Genomic DNA, 21,734 nt, shown 5'->3' on the forward strand with positions numbered 1-21,734 from the left:
CCACCTTTTGTGCAAGTAAGTCCATATCACTGATGCCGCCGCTTTCTCCACTCCTTGTTGTAGGCATCTTGATTAATGATAATAACTATCACACTTTTACTATTGAGAATTTAAATTTACAGCGCAGGAAGAGCACGTCTACTCAGCACCAAAGCACATAACCGAATATGAAGCACATAACCGAATATGTAGATGTAGATGTAGGTGTAGATGTAGGTCTTCTGACTGATGATGGAGTGTAGCGCGAGGTCGAGCTGGCAAGGCGACCTGGTTCTGCAGGTGGAGAGCTTTTTGTTTCTTGAAGTGCAGTTGAAGCAGAAATTGCGGTGCACTTTGCAGAATTCGTGGCTCTGCTTTTAAACGTTTGCGGCCAGGGACGCTACGCTTTCATCGGTTGGCCGTTTTGACCAATGAGGGCGCAGCACATTTTAGTTTGCTGGCGGATGTGAAACATTTTGTTACCCATTCTTTAAGAACGGTAGGGTCCTTGGGAAACGTAAAAACCGAGATTTTATTTACACCAGGATGAGGAATTTTAGTGTTACCGCCATTCATCTAAAAAAATACTTTTTGCACGATCGGTGATTGTCGGCTACTTACTAATTCATTTTCAAGGCGGTAAGGTGCACTTACCAACCTAGGGCGGTAAGTGTATCATAGCAACGTGCTTAGCAACCAAGTGATAGTTACAGTAACATGCGACAAGTAGGATATGTGTCAAAAATCAAATTATTGGGCCGTATGAATAAAAATAAGCAAATGCTTATACTTGCAAACTTTAAAGTAAATACTCGTAAGTGCCCCTTTATACTGGTTTGTTTAGCAGCGCTGCACTGCGTCCTGTCCTTCTGCTTAACAGCGCTGCTAAGTCGCCTAGTGCGAAGGAGCACTTACGAGTATTTACTTTGAATTTTTCAAGTATAAGCATTTGCTTACTTTTATTCATACGGGCCATTGTTTATTAATGTAGAAGTTAAATGTACAATTTGCAAGTTACAAAAATGAGTTCGGGAATTAGACAGGCAATTGGAAAACACGGTGTTTACAGATTCTTTACACTCAGCAGTCGATAGAGGATTTGAATTAGTACGGTATGAAATAGCAGGTTCTGTTGATGGCAACGAAGATGATGAAGGGTTCCCTGGAGTTCAACATAAAATCTTCTGAGCGGTTTCAATCTTGTTAGTTAATGACTCACCAAGTACGTGTCATCGGGTGCTTCCGTAAGAAATTTATGGAAATCTGCTTTAGAAAAAACGCTAGATTTTTTTGGCTGATACCCAACGTTCTTTCTTTTCAAAAATGCTATCAGCGTACTGTATTTAGAAATATCAACACCCCTTCTTAGAAAAATCATATTTTCAACATGGAATAATCACACCATAAGGCCGGATGTCCACCGCATCGGAACGACCAAGATCGGTGCGATATGAATCGTCCGATAAAGATCGCGCGCGTGCGCTTCTATTGAAGCCTGTCCACAGGCTCGATTTTTGTCGGGACCGATCGAAATCGCAACCGACTATTTTCTCCCGACGCGACGCTCTTGCACCATCATTTGTCGGCTGAGTGTGTACCTACTTTTTTTAGGGAGCACATAAAAAAATAAATGATGATTGGGCTAGCGAAATCAAAGGTCTTTCAGACAAGAAGTGTCGGGTTTCAGGGTTTTAAAGGAAAGAAAGCACTAGTAAGAAGTGGAAATAATTTATTCAATTATATCACCATAATAGATAAAGTAAAGCTTTATTACTTTCTATAATATAATATGATATTGCAAGAAACTCCTAATAAATTCCTATGATGAATAACTTTCAATACATTCAGATAATTAATCAATTATGTTCTCAACTCGAACTTTGTGAGCGTACCTAATATCCTTACTTTTTTATACTTTAATTAAAACTATGTATTTACATATCTTCATTTCAAAAATTAACGTAATTAGACTAGTTTTAAAAGAGACGCCTAAAAATTATGTGACAGTATGAAGTCTATAAAAATATGAAAGTCACATTTAAGAACAACTGTTAAATGAGTCATTTTATTTACAAAGTAAAATTTGACAATAGTAAAACAAATTAGAACAGAAAAGAAATAAGTAGAGGCAACTACGGCATATGATTGCAATGCAAAGTTATACGTAGGGCACTTCCAGAAGTATTTATAAAATCTATATTAATAACGAGGAGGGAAATTTTCAAATTTTGGACTTTCGTTGTTAAAATTTAAATGTCAAAACGCAATCCAAAATTTTCAAATTTAAATCGCATTGAAACTACAATGTTATAAGAACGATATAAAATATTGCCTGCTGTTAGAATAAGATTTTGAAATATTAAAGTTCACCATTTTATGATACTCAAATATATTCAATTTTAAGCTCAAAGCAATTTGGTCCAACTTCGGCTGCTGTTTTCATTATTATATCAACATATGTACACTAACTAGCTGCATGGAGAACCGAGTATAATGTTTCCTACGTAACTATGGACATAAACCTTTTGTACCAATTATGGAATGTATTTAGTCCTGAGATTACACATTACGAATGATACTTATCTTGCTGGGTCCACTGGAAAAATTAACGTTGGTCCATTGGAAATTTTTTGTGTATGTGTGTCTAATTCGGCAAAAAGTGGTTGAAGAAAGTGTGAATCACAGACAAGAGGCACTCGTATTTAACCCAAAAACTGAATCGTTTTAGTTTACAGGTTACAGCAAGAAAACGCGCTTTCAATTCCTAAAATCGTAACGAACCCTTAGATTGGCCGTAAAATGTAAACTATTGTTCGTTGCGTTGCTAAAAAAAGATCCCACAAATCAACTATCTAAGGTAAATATGTGAGAGACTTAACACATCTAAGGAAAATAATTGGACCCTACCTCCAATGATTAATTTTAGATTATATCTAACTTTAAATAGTTCATGATAATAATGTTATAGTACAAACTCGTTGCGAGTCAAAAAGGGTGCCCATAAAGCATCTGTACTATAAGCAATCACAATATTTTAAGATGCTCACGCGAAAATTTCGCCACAAGCTTTATAATATCAAATAAGCTGTCGCTAAGATTTAGTACAGGAACTTTATGATCATGATGAAAGCTATAAAATGTCTAAATAGGCACTATACCTAGGTATTTATGAATGCTAGAGTAGAAATAATTATTTTACAATACGTACAGTGTGCCCTAGAATACCATGACTTGTTTACGTTTCATATTGACTTCTATACAATATCCAAAATGTCGCAACCTGAACTGCCACTTTATACTACATCAGGGCTACCCGTACTGGTATTGTCAATATCTACCAAAACATTAATTGAATCACCTCACATACAGTAAGCGTGGCAGTTCGGATTTCGACATATAAAAGGCTACGTTTCTTTTAACACTCCCATTAAACAACAGGTGGATATGTTACAAGAATATGTTAGGACAGTATCACATTCTTTAAAATCAAAAAATTTAATCTAAATTAATTAACATGTAGCACACCTTAAAATGTACCTACACATAGATATGTTGATGTGAATTTTCATTATTGCTGTGTTCCCTTTTTACAGTTGGTTCTTGTTGGAGGTGCATTTTATAATTAGAAAAATTGTTGATACACGACGCAATGTTTTTATTAAATACCTATTGTAAGTAGACTAAATTCCAATTGTACGTTTCTTTATCGGAACACTGCAGTTTCAAACATCGTTCTCCACAGGCTGCGGTGATATTTGCTGTTTTTGTGCTAAAGCATTTAAAACGTAGGTGAGCGCGTCTAGCTTCTTATCCATTAATCCCAGCTGCAAAATACAAACTGAAATTATTCCACTTATCTACGCGTTCTAGTGCGGTTCTCTTCAACAAGCATACCAGGGGAGGAGACAAGTATGGACAGACGGAATGGAAATAAGTATATACTTTTTGTATTACACCACATTCTTGTAGATCATTCACACCCAACATCTTCAGGATTTACTCCCGACGGTTGTGAGATACGTACAGTTTAGGACTTGCCAAGCCTGACTGCTGTTCGGAAAACCAAACCTGAAGTTTTGCAAGAATTTCCATGAATTTTAGGAGACAGAAACACTTGGGGGACCTGGACTCTTCGGCTCATAACCATCCGGAGAAAATGTATAAAACCTTGAAAGGTTCCATCCTGTATATACAACTTGCGACGATACATACATTATTGAGAGTTGGCAACCATGCAATTTCTAGGTGGGAAAAAGTTGCCTGGGCCATCTAAAAAGCACGAACGGGGGCTATGTTGATCATCTTGTCTTGAATGGCGGTCGTGAACGCGTCGCTCCACAAATGTTTGTTGTTATTTTGTGTTATTTAATGCAGGTAGTAATTTTTGCATTTCTTGATATCGCATTTGTGTTTTGTATGCCGCATTTTATATTTGTTGTGTGTTTGAATCTTTGTTTTTGAAATTTACTTGGATTAACCGCAATGCATAATCACATATGTGATACCGTTATGCTATTGTTTTTAATTGTTTACGTTTTTGGTGTAATGCTTGCTTAATTTATGTTTATTGATATTGGTTACTTGGTATTGTCTCTGAAGGAACATTCATATAAGTTTTGATCATTTTATTTTAATATGTGGAAATTACCGATACGTTTGATGTATGTATTGACTTGTTGTTTGTAACTAACAATTTTCTCCGTGAATGAAGCAATCACGGGGGTGGTAAAAACTAGTCAAAATTGAGCTACGACACCTAATTCTGTGATTGTCTTCGACTTTCAACTGTAGGCTCGAAACCCCGAACGAGGGGCGACGCTACCTATCTTGCGGGGGCGAGATTACGCTAATCAAAACTCTTCAGTTTAGAATCTATGTGCGATAAATGAGTGGCGATTCAATAATTTCCACATCTTGCTTTTAGTTAAATTTGCGTCCCATCCTGTGTATGTCACCCTTTCTTAGAATCTTGGTACCTGCTTACCTGACCCATAATTCCCAAAACTTGTTTTTAACCTATATGTTACCTCTTGAAGTTTACCTGCTACTTTTTGTGATGTTATAATTTTATGTTACGCATTCACATCATTACAAAACAATTAATTTTACTACACAATTTAATATTAATTTGACGGCTGGTTTTTTTTATTAGTAAGTTCTTTTTTTCCCAGCCTATTTCAATTTTTATTCGGTGAACTACAATTTTCAAAGTTTATTTTTGCAATGTAATTTATTTTGGACTTAAATTTCCGAGCTTTTACAATCATAATAATAATTGATCATTATTAAACAAACTTTTCACAATTTCAGTGTTTTATTTAACGTTCCTTCCCTACTGTGCTTCAAGTCAAAGCGTTGTTTACAACTAACGTAACGGGCCCTGCCTTAGATGTTTTATCACGTGCCACTTTTCAAATTTAAGCGGGATCTTGTTTAGTTTTGGAGAGTATAGTCATTCGGGTGGCCATTTTTAAACGTGGCCGGGTTGAGTTTATTTCCGAGTTCTTGTAGTGTGAAGTTAGCGTAGACCCTGGGGGTCAAGCACACTACAACCTTTTGTTTGTTGCTCGCAAGCATAAGTGCATTTGCATGGCAAGATTAGGTAAACATGTTATGCTTATGAGGGTGAAGTACCTACCTATAACGTCGTTGTAAAATCCAAAAACTGTGATTTTCATGGAGAAAATCTAGACCGGAGCTCTATCTTCTTGCCTATATGTTATGCTGTAGGTTTGAAATCTTCTAATACCTAAATTTTGAGTTCATATTGTGCTATTTTTGCCATTATCATAAAAATTTTAAACGCTTTATGGGTTTCGAGTTATCCAAACTTTTAGGCATAGACACCTTCACATCTTATTTTATGTTGTAAATTTCTTGTACCTCGATTTGGTGCTGTTTTTTTTTGCTATTTTTTGATTTATGGTACACAGTAGTGCCAGAACGAAACACACATTAGGTAGCAGTTTGTGTCATTTTATTCTGGTTCGTAAGCCAGCTAGAATGCAATTTACGTCCCCTTAATATTCGCCTGCAGTAAAATTCGCCGCTGGTATACTCGATTCGCAAAATTCCCCCTTGGCGGATCCGACTTCGGAATATTCGCCCCGAAAAATTGGCTCCAGGAAATGTCGTCCCCGCCGCAGCGTTCCCTCGCCAAATCCAGGATCGTTGTTTAATCCGGTATTAAGACATTTGATTGACTTTATAGTGCAGTATGCAGCCAATCAAATGTCAAAATTCTTGTTTAAACTCAGATTTGGCAAATAATGTAGGATTTTGATTAGAATTCGCTTTCCTGCAACCGGCCGTAAGTTCGCCGTAGACCAATTTGCTTTTGGTTACATGCCGCTATTCCCCCCCCCCCCCCCCCAATTACGACCTGCGAAAGCGGCAGGTGTTGCGAAAAATGCGCTTTATGGAAGATGCCGACAAGTGACCCTTCTCTATTCCTATATAAAAGGCTGTCGATACTACATCGGCGGTTCGTGTAAAAGCGCCAGATGCAAAATTAAGTAATTATATAGCTATTTTTATGTAACAAGTTGCAAATTGACTGTCTTTGGCGCGTTAGACGTGTATTTGTCCAATGAGCGCAGCGAGTGTTTAATTTAAGTATTTAGTTAGAATGTAAATTTAATTGAGTTTTCTAACTGAGTCGAAGAATTATATATTAAAGTTATAATAATAGATTTGTGACTCTTATTGTATACACCAAAAAGGATGGTAGGTACTTCAGTTTAAAAGAAAGGGAAAGGTTTAGTATCGATATTTCTTTCTGTAAATTTAACATTGAATCTCACTTTTAATGCGGACGGATATAGAAGGCATAGATTTGTTAACGGATCATTTTTACTTAATATCTGCAAATATTATGGAAATTCGAACTTACTTGCAACCAGGTTATTTCATTATTTCACTCCAAGAAGCGACAAATTAACCAAAAGTGAAAAAAATAAGGTCTATTCTTGTTTGGCGGTAATTATAATCAAGTGGAATAATCGTGAGCTAGCCGACGGTAAAAACTCTCTTCGTAAAAATTTGCCATTATTATTTCAATTTCAAGAAATTCAATCGCACAAGCTAGATATTTTAACCCTAGAAATATAACTACCGTTACACGTTTGACGCTCAACGATCAAGGGTTGAAAAAAGGGCCATTACAGGGTGTCGTCTTCACTACAATACAGACAGTAATGCAAGCACGGTGTACCATAAGAGTCTCGTCTGAGATGCATGATGTTTGTGCAATCACTGCTGCGACTCTAGAAGATCATGATCAGTAGGTGACTCCTTCTGTGCAAGTGTCAACCTAGGTAATAAAGAATCAGAAGATCGAAATCATACTTGTAACGAGGCTTCGTATGCACAGACAATGTTATAGCTCAGTGAAATACATAGTATAAATAGAGATACGCAACTATAACAAGTTGGTTTTTTATTTAACCGTAAGGAATCTAACCGGGAATTTCAGATGTAAGTAGAGTAAATTAATATGCATTACTTATGCATATTCGGGATGAGTAAATGAAAGGGGGTCAGTGTAATTAAAATAAGAGCAAGGAGAGGGGGCGGGGATGCGTCTATCGTGACCGATAATAATAATAATAGCTCAAAGTAGGTATTTATACAATTCAGCGTAGTAAGAAAAGGTGTAAATAAGGTCGACGGACGGGGACCCAAAAAATATGAGTGAAAATCGCAGTGCCAATTCTGCGCTAGTCATTTTCGCAGAGCATTTTTCAAGTTAAACCGTCCACTGGGTAGATCTCAAAGATCTAAATTAAGCCAAAAGTGAGCCATCATTTTTCCCAGCATTTCCAAGAAACAAAACAAGCAAGTACCCACCGCGTAATTCTATAGTCGGTCCGTGCACAGTGAATTTCCATTCCAAATCGAAGAAAATGTCTTAGCGAGGATTATATAGCCGGTCCCTGCACAGCTCAGTTGAAGGGAGGACTAAATTTATTCGGATTGAAAGTCGTAACCAGAAAGGATCTAGAACTCCTGGTGTATAAACATTAAAAGTATTTATGAACAATTGTTCTATCATGTTGAAATAATGTCGCTTTCCGCGTTACAATTTGCTTTAATTACGAACTATTGAAGATAAATGTATGCTATTTAATTTTTTATGTTTACGCAAAGGCGATTTAATCACCCACTTGCAATTTTGTTGGTTGTTTGTAAATAGTGCCAGCCAATATCTGGAAAATCCTATAGGTAGGTTAATCGCACTCTGGCGTCCTGTGACGGGGGGCGTGCAGTCGGATGTCGACAGTCGCATAGAACTCAACTAAGTAAACTGTGGTTGCCGCTTGCCCACTAACAAAGCTGCAAACAATATTTGGCGGCATCCCAGCCTGCAAGGAGATCTATGGACGAGTAACTTACTCACGAACCCGGCGGTATCTCTTTCAAAAAATGTAAATAACTCGAAAACCATAAGAGCAGAAAATTTGCATGATACGGGAAAGTAAAAAATGAGAACAAAATTACTATATACTTAGTCAATACGTTTAGCATGAATTCGTAATCATTAATTTGGCATAAATTGGTTTTCAATATGTAAAAGTAAATGAGCTAAAGGCAACTCTGAAAAAATAGCTTTCTAATTTATATACCTACGGAACCAAACCCTGAACGACCTAATTAAAATCTTGTTTTGTTTGGAAAGGAAGGAAGGGACATAACGCTCATCAAACATAAACTTAACGTTCCGCATAAATATTTGGGTATTCCCACCTGTTGCTCCACCCTGTACAACCTGGCACCGACCGTCATTGGCTTCACGTTTCCAACCCTATCGATGCCCGCCAAGTAGCTTCCCGGCTTTCCCAGCGTTTGATCGAGCCTCCTCTGCAGTTCCTAAATTAAGCACAAGCATATTTAATTCGTCTCGCAACGTTCAAAATCCCCCATACGTACCTTTATTCGCACCATCATATTGAGGTGGCCCTGACTGTACTGCTCGATGACGTCGCGAACGTCGTACGGCTTGCGGGCCTGCTGAAACTTCCTTCGGGCGACGAAATACTTGATTTTTCGTATCGCGCGGATCGCGTTTCGATGTGCCTCGGTTAATCTAGGGATGTAGAGAAATTTAGACTTAGTTTCGCACGTAAAACGCGCGACTTACTGCGTAACCCTTGGTAATTCCCCGTCAAGATCGTCAATATCGTCGCTTGCCGCCTCGGTTACCGTACTCGTTTGGCTCATAAATATTGCACCTCTTGAACTTTCTCGATCTCCTCTTCTCAATCTATTTGGTGTTCCTACAGTGGAACGAGAAAATCCAATGTAGGCTTGTCGCATTATGGTCATATAAATTCAATGTGGGATGTGGTAAACATTTTTTTTTTAGATTATACGATATTACAGTGAGTACATTGATAATACCCAATACATAATTGCTGTTGTTGAGTTAACAACAGACAGAATCGTTTTGTGTTTGCAAAGTGACGAAGAAAAATGCAATTTTCGTTAATTTTAACAGAAAATCCTTTTTACCCCTACTTTTGTGCCGATATGAAGAAAAATGCTATGCGTGTATTAGTTTAATTATACAGTGATATTCATTTAGAAGTAGACATAGGGATTTGCGTGTTTTGTTTTTCCCTATGTCTACGTTTAAATGACAAAATCTCTTCTGAAAGACGCCTAATTTTATGCAACCGAAATAACTGCGCGCGCATTCTGCACTGCCATTCTGGATTTTATAATTGCATTGCATTGTTTTAGTGCATTCTAAATGCTTAATGCAAACGGAGTGATAAATATTTTATGCTCCTTTTAAAATGTCACTGTTTCAGCAAAAGTTTTAAGCACCTTGCTAAAAGAGTTCATATCTTTCTGCTAATAGCCTTGCTTTTTAGATAGGTTGGTTGGTAGGTAGGTATTACTTATAAAAGTGAGAATAAAGAGTAGTACCTATATGCTTTTAGGTTATAATGAAGAGATATTAAATTCGGCAGCTATACCAATTCAGAAGAGATTTTGTAATTTAAAATTAGACTTAGGGAAAAACAATACACGCAAATCCCTATGTCTACTTCTAAATTAATATCACCGTATATAAAAGCATATTTCATTTCCCTTACTCAAAAAATTCGGTGCCAATTAAAACATAGCAATGCAAATCGATGAAAATTCTATTTCTCTAGAGATAAATATGTAAGTATTACTTGTACTTCACTACAAACGAATAATGTGATCCTGAAGGCATACATATTTCTTTATAGATTCAGGGGATCAAGTGAATGAAGGGGATTACGGAATCCAGAGGAATAATGTGATCATGTTAATGGATCAAGGATCAAAAGGACTAAAAAGGTTAAATGGATCATTGATCAAAGGAATCAAGGGGGCCAAGACTCTCATAGAGATCAAAGGGTTCAAAAAAATCAAACGGAAAAAAAGAGATCATGACGATCGGGAAATTCAATGGGGTTCCAAGGATAGGACAGGAAAAGGAATCAAAACGATAAAAAAGGTAGATCAGAAGAATTTAGGGTCAAGCACATCAAGTATACGAAGTAGATCATGAGGACCAAGGGGATCAAACACATCAAAGATTGCATCAAAGCGATCCAAGGCATCCAAAAGACCAACGGGATGATAGGAAGGTAAACAACCCAACGGATCATAAAGGGATAAAATGAATGGAAAGAAAAGGGATAGAATGAATCACAACGACGCATAAAAGAAATCAAAGAGATCAAACGGTTCAATAGACACATATAGGCTAAAGGGATAAAATCGTTCGGAATCAAACAAATGAAAGGAACTGAAGCGGTGAAAGGAATTAAAGAAGAGGAATTAATGAAGAAATAATTAAAGGGAGAAATATGGCCAGGGAGATCATTTAGATGAAACGGATCCAAGGGACCGAAGGGACGGCAGGATTAAAAATCAGAGGTTTATAGAGATAAAGCGGCTAAATGAATCAAACGGAACAAAGAGATCAAATGATTCAAAAGCATCAAAGCAGGTCAGGAGTAAAAGGAGTTATGGAAGATAAAGGAATCAAAGGGATTAATAGGATAATGGCGACCAACGAGATCATAGGAATGAAAAGGATCAAAACAATCAAAAGTATCAAAAGGAACAATAGGATGAAAGGGAACGAAAAATCAAGTATCAAGGAATAAAAGGGATAAAAGCGACTAGAGACATAAAAGGAATAAACAGGTAAGAAAATATCAACGCATTTAAAAGAATCAAATAGATCACATGGATCAAATAGATCAAATGGATCAGAACGATCAGAAAGAAGGATCAAAAGAATAGACGGGATATCAAAGATATCAAATGGGGCAATGGGAACAAGGGGGTCAAAGGGATTATGGGTCAAAGGACAAGTGTTTCAATGAACCAAAGGGATAAATGTGCCTAAAGGGGTGTAAAGTTTCAAATGGATCCAGTAGATTAACGAGGTTAGAGGGGCTAATCGGATCAAAAAGATCAAGAGGTGAAAAGAAACAAAAGTACCAAAGAGAGCACAGAGATATAAGGAACCCAAAAGATGAAAGGAATGAAAAGAGAGAGTAGATGCGTTTAAAGAAATCAACTGGATAAAAGCATCGAAACGAATCAAATGCATCCCGTAGAGCAAAGGAGATCAAAAAGGTGACATGGATCAAAAAGATCAAAAGGGAGCAGAGACATCAAAAGGATTAAGAAATGAAAGGGATATAAAAAGCAAAAAGATTAAAGGGGCACAAAAGGAAGAAATAATCAATGCCTTAAAGAGATCAAAAGAAAAAGGTGGTCAAAGGGACCAAACAAATGAAAGGGATCGAATTAATCAAAGGAATCAGAGGGATCAAACTGAATGAAACGAGTTGAAAAGTCAAAGGGATAAAGACGGTCAAAAGAATCAAACCCACAAAAATTCGATCACAGTTATCAAACGTCTCACGAATCAAATCAATCAGAATTCAGAGGGGTCGGGAATAAAGATGTCCAGGAACAAAATGGAACAGATAAACAAAATTTAAGCATAAAAGAGATGAAATAGATGAATGGGATGAGCACGATAATAAGGATGAAAGGGCGAAAGGAATGAAAGAGAAGATCTAGGGATCTAAGAGATCAAGCGAGTCTAAGGGATCTTAGGAGTCTAAGGAACCTTAACGATTTAAGAATTTAAAGGATCTAAGAGATCTCAGGGATCTAACAGATCTAAAGGATATAAGGAACCTAAGTGATCTAATGGATTTAAGGGATCTAAGGTTTCTTAAGTCTCTAAGCCATCAAGTAGATCTAAGGGATCTTAGAGATGTAAGGGATCTATGGGACCTAACGGATATAAGGAATCTAAGGTATCGAAGGCATCTAAGGGAACAAGGGGATCTAACAGATCTAAGGGATCTAAGAATCTAAGCGGTCTAAAGAATCTAAGGGATCTAAAACATATAAGGAATCTAAGGGCCCTAAATGATTTAGGGATGCATCAAGGGGGTGTAAGGGATCTAAAGAATCGAAGGGGTCTAAAGTCTCTAAGTTATCAAGGGGATCTTAGGGATGTAAGGGATCTAATCTACCTAAGAGATCAAGGGGATCTTAGAGATGTAAAGGACCTAACAGATCTAAGGGATCCAAGGATCAAGGGGATATAGGGGACCTAAGGGATATCAGGGATCTTTAGAGATCTCATAGATTTAAAGGATCTAAAGATCAAAGAAATCTTAGAGATCTAAGAATCTAAAGGATATAAGGAATCTAAAGAACCTAGGGATTAAAGGGATCTACGGGATCTAAAGGGTATAAGGAATCTAAGGTTCTTAGGGATCAATTGGATCGTAAAATCTTAGGGGTCTAAGAATCTAAAGGACCTAAGGGATGTAAGGAACCTAAAAGATCTAGGGATCTAAGAGATCAAGTGAGTCTAAGGGATCTTAGGAGCCTAAGGAACCTTAGAGATCTAAGAATTTAAAGGATCTAAGAGATCTCAGGGATCTAAGATATCTAAAGGATCTAAGGGTTCTTAAGTCTCTACGCCATCAAGTGGATCTAAGGGATCTTAGGGATGTAAGGGATGTATGGGATCTAACTCATATAAGGAATCTAAGGCATCTAAGGAAACAAGGGGATCTAACAGATCATAGGGATCTAAGAATCTAAAGGGTTTAAACAATCTAAGAGATCTAAAACGCCTAAGCATCTAAAACATATAAGGAATCTAAGGGCCCTAAATGATCTAGGGGATGTAAGGGATCTGCGGGGTCTAAGGAATCTAAGGTATATAAGGGATCTTAATAAAGGATCTAAGGGACCTAAGCATCTAAGGGATCTAATGTCCCTAAAGGATCTAGGAATCTAAGAGACTTAGGAGATATAAGGGATTTAAGAGATAAATTAACGGCTCAGTAATTCCACAATTCATTCACCTGCTTTTGGTTCTTCTATATAGTAAACGACGTCCGTTGATGGATCGCACGGTGACGGAGCGGGAGCGTCTCCCTGTGGAGTTCCAGGCGTATCCATTCTGTTCTTCGATTTTCGCCTTTTAAGAACTGATGCCTTTTTAGCGACCTGCAATACAAGGGACTGACCCAACCCATGCAAACTTAAAACATCGAAACACTGAACACTGCATCTAAAGAACTATAACTATTTAACATACATAAATAACGTATATGCGCATCTACCAAATGCACTTCGTCAATTCCAATTCTGAAAAACACGTGCTAATTTTACCTGATGAGTGGCTAGCTAAAACACTTGGTGAGGCGACTTTTAAGTGCCGTTTAACATGCATATTGTTATAACTATTGTAACAAAAAAACGCTTCTACAATGTTAGGGGGAGAACCAAAGCCATGTCATTTGCCAATTGTACTCGACTGACTGCAGTAAAGGTTTCTTGTCATTTGTCATTGGTATTGCACACATTGCGTCGTCTTTTGAGTGCATTTCATGAATTCGGTCATGACACAAATCTGAAAACACCCAAAGCAAGACATCAAAAAGATATACTAATAATAGAAGCTTTGGTTCCACTCTAAGCATAGAAACGTTTCCTGTTGTTAAAACTTCTCAAACTGCTATTTTTCGGATTGTCACTTTTTACCCTAAACGAAATGTTGTTTAACATTAACTTATGACGGTTGTAAATTAAGAAAACTAGACTTATAACTATTAAAAGGCGAACTGCGGTCGGTTAACCAATATTTCAAGAATGAGTGAGCGAGATTTGTTAACAGTTTGCGTTTGTATGTTACACAAAACAAATAAGTTTATTCTATATTGAAACTTTTCTTGGCGAGAATACGAAACAAAACATTCAGCGAAGATTATTAAATTTGAGAGATGCCTTTGGCATTATAAGAGGGTTAAATTGAAACAAAGAGACTTTCTGGTACACCATAATTCATGCGATGCTTTTGCGATTATTATAATAAAAATTAGCGAGCTGCGGACAAGGAATAGTTTCTAGGTGGTATTGTGTTCCCCACACAGTTCCACTCCATTATTTAAGTAGGTACGTCTGATGGATTATCTCGTAGCAACAAACCTCCTAAAGTGCGCTAGAAACATAGTAAAAGGAGTTTGAGGAAATATCACACAATTGCTAATAAAACGGGATCGAAACCACAAGCGAAGCGGCTGAACGGATCGATGCAATTTCTAGTGCAGTTGATCACTACAGCGTAGAAATAGTTGTTGATAACTCGATGACCGATGTGACGGCTTCCTCCACGGTGGAGGGCAAAATTCCAGCAAACACGTAACATTGCAGTTATTATATCGACTGTTACGTCACATAAACTTAACTGTAACATACTAAATGTAATAAAACAATTCTTTCCCTACATAACAGTTGTATAACATTTTTAACATGAGTGATATCTGTTCCCAACAAACTGTTATGTAACATTTTAACATGCACTGCATCTTAGAAGTAAAAGATATAATGCAGCTGGTGTTATATAACCTAAACGTAACTGTTATGTAACAACACAACATGCTATGTAACAAATTTGTATTTAGCGTATTAGATCAGATTTTCGTTGCAGGCCGTGAGCAAGAAACGAAATTTGAACGTTACTTTTCATTGAATGTATATGAAGTACTTGCTATATTCTGGCGGGCAAAGATTCAAATAAGTGACTTTTGGTTTACCATTTCATTATCATTATCATTATCACGTTACAACAACGCTTGGAAATTGTCCAAAATTAGTATGCAAATTCGAGTTTCCTTCGCGTTACTCAAACAGTACTGAATGAATCCTGAAATCTAACGCAAGAAACTTGATGCTTGAAACCTAGAACTTAGAATTGAAGTACTACAATTTGACATTTAAAACCTACAATATTTACCCTGAAATCCGTATCCTAAACCATAGTGTTTTAAACCTAAAGCCTGAAACCTACAGTGGTACCTATGTAACCTGAAGCCTGAAACATTAATCAACCCTGAATCCTTAAACCTAACGCAAGAAACCTGAAGACCTGTAATTTGAGACTACATTTTACAGTTTAAGCCTAAAATTTTTACGTAGAAGTCTGAACCCTAAGACAGAATACTTTAAACTAGACCCGAAAGCGGCTTGCCTAAAACCCGAGGTCCGAAACCATAATCAATCCTGAATTTTAAAACCTAACGCACGAAACCTAGCCTGAGACCTAGAACCTACAACACACAAATTGAAAGCGACAACTTGAAATTTTAGACCTTCCTGAAACCTCAAGCATAAAGTGATTAGGTGGAGTGTTTCAGACTCTAGTGTGTAACGGGAGCCCGCTTTGCATTTCATTTGTTTTCCGAATTGCAGGTCTACGTTGTAATAATAGGTATAGTAAATACGGGTCAAATAATTAACGATAAACCTACGCATCTAGAACGCTTGGGTTGTTACCAAGGTAGCAAGGAACCTCACGGACGCGGCGGTTTTGTTTAGCCGAGATGAAAACCACAGTGCAAACAAAAGATGCTGAACTGATATTGGTTAAAGGGGACGCTCAAAAATTTCGTTGGTTCCATTCTGACCTAATACAAATAGCGAATCGCCCAGCTAGGGAGATGTGCAGCTCCTATGGAAGTATAAATCCCGTCCGAGTGTTTTCAAACCTTAGATTTCTCCCACAATCTTTTTCGGTTCGTCTGCCGTGAGCAAAATATTTAACTCGTAGCTGAGCCTACAATTTATAAGCACTAGCGTAAGCCAAGAATAGAGAACGATTTATTGGGTCTAAAACTGTATGGAAGTATTGCCGAGGATGCGTCACGTGTGTTGGTAGCAAGGGATAAAAGACTCGAAGTCGGGGACTGAGAAAGCAGTATTTGGTTGAATCCCTGTTCGAGATGATCGCTGCTGATATTGCTGCACAATTTCCTCGAAACAAAACTGGAAAACGATGCATATTGGTAGCCATGGATTATTTTAGTAAGTGGCCAGAAGTGTATCATACGATCATACTAAATCTGTGCTGGTCGTTTTTGCAGAACACGTTTGGCATTTTTCAAGTTAACTGGTTCATTAGATGGATCTCGAAGAAAGAAATTGAGCCATAAGCGAGAAACCATACCCATCAAGCCACCTTCGCGCTGTGGACGAAGATTTTCGCAGCATTTCCAAGAAAGAAAACAAAGTTTCCAATTTAGACGCCGGAGCACCTTAGTGGATTCTATAATCGGTCCGTGCAAAATCGTATCACTGGGGGGAAGATAATTTCTGTTCTGGTTGAAAACCGCATCTAGAGATTTTGGCGCACAAATATTAAAGGTATTTATGAACAATTGTTCTATCGCGTGTGACCATTAGTTGTCAACCTCATTATACAATTGAACTAACGTCGTAATGTATTTATTTAAATACAGAATGGCACGACGCAAACGAAATAGACTGAACAACTCGCAAGGAAATAGTTTTTGGAAAAAATCCAAAAGCACGTCGATTTTGGTTGGAAGGGGGATATAATATACTTAAAATTGTACACCCATCGCAGTCTAAGCAGGGTTCCCACTCCTTAAATAATTTTAAATTAAACCTTGGGTCGAGTGACACAGCATTGGAAAGGGCTCTTAATTTCCTACACGCTTATAGTTTAGTTTTCAAATTCGAGCTACTAATTTGGAAGATACACTCAGGTAAATGCAACAAACTATGTACCATAGTCCATAAGTACGTATGATTCACTGAAATAAGTATCAGTATTTTACCATCAGGTTTTCTCATGGTACCTATATGTTCTTCATGGTTTTGTATAAGTAGCTAATATTTCATATGAACGTGTTCAGTCACGCAAAAGCTTGAGTATCCATTTGAATGATTGTCATTTGACATCCTGTATTCTTCAAACGACTCGCTAAAATTTGAAAAATAAACCATCGTCGTGTAGGAAATGAAGAGCCCTTTCCAATGATGTGTCACTCGACCGAACGTTCAATTTAAAATTATGGAAAGAGCGGAAACCCTGCTTCGGGGGTTAACGGAAGGGGTGTAAATATTTAAGCAAAAGATGTCCCCCTTCTAACTAAAAGTCGATGGGCTTTTGAGTTTTTTTGCCTTACGAGTTATTCAGTCTGTTTCGTTTTCGGTGTGCCACCCTGTATAACTGAAGAGAATTTATTCTCTACTGCTATTTAATTTTGTATAAGCTTGGTTTTGGTGGACACCGAGTGCCGTAGAATGTATTAACGTAGTACAGTTTGTTTTTATAATACAGGGTGTCAATGAAAAAACAATTAATTTGCTTTTAGTTAGTACCTCACAATTATTCATTATACAGTGAGTTTGTTGAATATTTCATATCAATGAGGAGTGTGTTTTTGCGAATGAATGTTTTCTACTCGTTTGCTTTCCAGGGTCGTTCCGCGTCAAACCTCATTTCCTAATATGTTATTCTATTGCATCTAAAGAAGTAAGAACCGTTTCATAATTTAATAAAGATTAATTATACTTTTACCGTTTTCATACAGACCAGAAGAGAATCAAAGACTGACAGCTAGCCGGAGCACATTAATATATATAATGACATATTTAGAAACCACCCCCAATTTGATTAAGAAATATGAAGATTAACCAGAGGTAGGATGCGAGTAGTGCCTTGATTTTGTATGTGGGCGAGTGGTCGTGATTTTTTAAATGCGTGTGAAAGCTGGAGGTGCTGAGAATAAATGGGAGATTACGAGATTAGCTAAAATTACGGAAGGATTCCATTCGTCGTTATCAAGCTTGCTAGGTAGAAATCAGTCCACGCGGAGAGTAAACTACTAGTGTCAAGGTTTCTAATTGGACGGAAACATTAATTTTTATTGGTGGAAAAAGTTGCGCATCATAGAATGGGTATCAATCAAAAGGAAAATTAGTGGGAATTTGATTGTTCGGAGGGAGACGTTAGGCAATTGAGATGATGCCGTGGGAGAATTCGCGTCGTACCGCGAGAGTATTAGAATGCGCGTTGAACCGTAGGCGAAGTTAGGTTACCCACCTATAAATTACCGCAGGGTGGTGTTATATGATGTGTTAGTCGCGTTGAACCGCGAGAGAAAATTACCGTGAAGCGGTCAGCACAGTTCAGTCGCTAACCTGAAGTTTAGCGAAGGGTGTGTTAGAAAAGATGGCGTAGAGCCGCGAACGAAGGGCGGATTTCATTATCTGTTATTTAAATTCGTGTCGAGCCAGCGAAGTTCAGTCGACCACCCGACTTTTTACAAATAAAAGACAGTATTACTATTAAGCCAATGAGTAAGGGACAAATTTCTACTTCGTCTGCACATTTTCAAGGGATAACAATAAAATATTATCAAAAGAGTTGATTGTATTGTATTGAACGTCAGCGTCATCGTTTGAATCTTTGAAAGGTGAATGGAAAGTATTTGATATTCAATACAAATTACGCGTTTCCAATACTTCAAGTGGAAACCGTATGAAAAATTAAATCCCTCCAACTCCCGAAACCTTTCAGTATCTTTTGATACATTATTTCAACATAAACGAAATATATGGATCGTTTGCATTGGACGTTATCTTCACCCTTACCTTACCTCACCTTTTCCAGATATTTATTGCTTTTCCAATACCTCAAAATTATAGTCGTGTGTACCCACTAAAATCCCTTTTCGTGCGATCGCGGTTTTTTCCTGAATGTTTATTGACTGAATGAGTATTCAATACAAGTCCCTACAAAAAACAGACGTTGTTCCATTAAATATGTATAAATGGAAAAAACGGTTGCGTGAAGGGAACGGAAGGTGGGTGCCGTTTGAAATATTATACCTAGAGAAAACAGCGTAAATGGAATTTTACCCCGCTATGTAAATACGCCTTGTCGATGAACTTCGTGTGGCCTTTATTTGATTAAACAGTTTGTATTGCCGCCAGCGATTTAATTTGGCGTGCAAATTGGACTCACAGATTTTGTAAAAGGCGAATCCGGTTCAGGATAATATTTTGATAAGGTGTGCGACTAACTTTCATTAATTATAACATTGATAAAACATCGGTTTCGTCTCGAAAGAAAGGGTTGTATTTGAGCGGATGATTAAATTAAAATCATTATGTGCACACAATTTTCAAAGAGTTTAAAAGATTCCATCAAGTTTAAATGAGACAAATATTTGGAAATACTGGATCAGATGCCTACAATATCAACTTATTACTAAATTGGAAATAAGGAAGTTGGCACTGACTGCGCATGCGCACATCTAATGTTTACAATATGAGATATGTCTGTGATTATTATAATTTGATTGCGCATGCGAACATTAATCTGATGTTTACAATCTGCGATATGCAGGAAAGCTCTTCTGGCATCTCAACGCTATCTCCTAAAGTATTCATCTGTCATGGAAACTCCGGATACAACCTTGCACCATAAAACAACATGACCATGTCTTAGCTATGTAACCGGGGGAATCTCCTTTACCGCAGCCTGTTTCGTCAGGTACGACCGAACGCCAAAAACAAAAAAATCCCACAGATTTCCAGGAATCGACCTTGATCCAAAACTAAAACCCATGACCTTCGCCCAATATCCAAGGTCACGACCTTGAGCCAACGTCCAAACTTATAACAAAAAGTAATTTGCCGTCACTTTTATCCTATTTTTCATAATTTGTTTAAGTAACTGCGTTTACCTCGATTACTTGGTTTAATATTGTACACTTTGACATGTTTTTTTATTTCTTTTTTGCGTTTGTTTCCGTAAATGATATATTATGAGAATGTACGCCTGCTATTTTCCTTTTGCGGTGCCGGATCTGGGACTCCTGATCTTATTAGAGAGGAATTTCATGTGAATATGAGGGAACCTGAATAAACTTGTTGCTGAGAACAATTTAAAAGGGTGAATTAATTTCTTCTGGAAATAGCTAGCAAAACAACCCGTCAGTCGAATGTTCCGGAATGTTGAATTCATTAATACTGCAAAATAAGATAATCGCACGGTTCTTGTATTTGTATGATCAGCTCATTGCCGTGCTTTTAAGGGCAAAAAAGTAAAGTGTGACCATTTAATTAATATCCAGAAAACTTTAAAGAATCGGCTTCTTCATATTGTCGTAATGACAGATACACAGGTGGAGGAAAGAGACCAACGTACGGAAAAAAAACTAGATGGGTTCCAAAAGTAAATACAAGCAACCAAAGCAGTGAATGAGAAACTCACTAAAGAAAACAATACCTGAAACTAAAGAATACACAAACACGAGAGGCAGATAGAAGAAATGCATATAGAAATCAAGAAAAGGAACATAACAATACACGGATTTGATGACCAAGAAGAGGACCGTGAACTACAACTATCAGAAAAAACAAGAGTGCTCATAAGAGATATGGGAATAATCATTGAGATGGAAAAAGAAACAGTAGAAACAAGAAGATTGGGTAAATACCGTACAGGAAAAATTAGACCCATACAAGTGGAATTTGGAAAATGGGAAAAGAAGACGGAAATATTGAAACGAAATTGGAGAAGAAGCCGACATAGAAAGAGAGAAGGAAGAAACACCATAAGAAAAGACAGGCTGAAGAAAGATTAGTGAGAGATCTCCCGAAGAAGAACTACAGGAAAGGTTATACAAAATAATCAAAACGAACAAAGGAAATCCTAGAAACATGGAAAAACTACTACAAAGGTAAGTACAATGCGACAGTAAATCCGGAAGAAGACGTAATACAACAAATTAATGCGGAACAACGAGCCAAGAGGGAGATTGGTTCTGGAAACTCTGCAGACAAGGATGGGAAGAGCAGAAAATACCGAGGGATTGGGAAAACAATTTACTAGTGCTAATTTACAAGAAAGGACTGCAATCACAATGCGAAAAGTACAGGCCAATGTGTTTATTGTTTAGCCCAAACTAGTTTTAAATTATACACAAGAATTCTAGAGAAACGATTAAGGTAACATATTAGAACCATTATTAGAAGAAGAACAGGCAGCCTTTAGACAGAATCGACAGACAGGAGACGATATACCTGTGTCCCAACTCCCAGGGAGAACGCACCATAGGGAAACAGCATTAATGCATTTTTTTGGGAAGAATCAAGGAGCCTTTTGATATGTATTTGAAGTTAGCGCCGAACGTACGTTATTGCCCTTACCTCATGCTAGAAAGAGATCGGAGTAATACGTTAAACGCTAATTTCAAAGGCCTCGTAGATCGTTCGTGAAAAAGTACATTGCCGTTTCCCTATGGTACGTTCTACCTGGGACGCACTGTACCGGGTGGCCCAATAAGACTGTTCTTCGGCCATATCTAGAGAACCGTTCGTAAACCAGGTGTCAAATTCTTGACAGAATA

General features: G+C 37.5%; 1 protein-coding gene across 1 annotated transcript in view; it reads right to left on the reverse strand.

Annotated features, from left to right (window-relative positions):
- Positions 1 to 1,733: 1,733 nt before the first annotated feature.
- Positions 1,734 to 21,734, reverse strand: part of LOC116167896 (potassium voltage-gated channel subfamily KQT member 1-like) — an 85,221-nt gene continuing 65,220 nt past the window's right edge. Inside the window, exons 7-11 of the mRNA XM_031483490.1 lie at positions 13,371 to 13,530; positions 9,119 to 9,254; positions 8,908 to 9,064; positions 8,725 to 8,847; positions 1,734 to 3,803 (exon numbers count right to left, since the gene is read on the reverse strand). Of these exons, the coding sequence (XP_031339350.1) occupies positions 3,702 to 3,803; positions 8,725 to 8,847; positions 8,908 to 9,064; positions 9,119 to 9,254; positions 13,371 to 13,530 (678 nt within the window). The 3' untranslated portion in view covers positions 1,734 to 3,701. The remainder of the gene's footprint in view (positions 3,804 to 8,724; positions 8,848 to 8,907; positions 9,065 to 9,118; positions 9,255 to 13,370; positions 13,531 to 21,734) is intronic.

Source organism: Photinus pyralis, unplaced genomic scaffold (genome assembly GCF_008802855.1).
Source record: "Photinus pyralis isolate 1611_PpyrPB1 unplaced genomic scaffold, Ppyr1.3 Ppyr1.4_LG4, whole genome shotgun sequence".
Lineage (NCBI taxonomy): Eukaryota > Metazoa > Arthropoda > Insecta > Coleoptera > Lampyridae > Photinus > Photinus pyralis.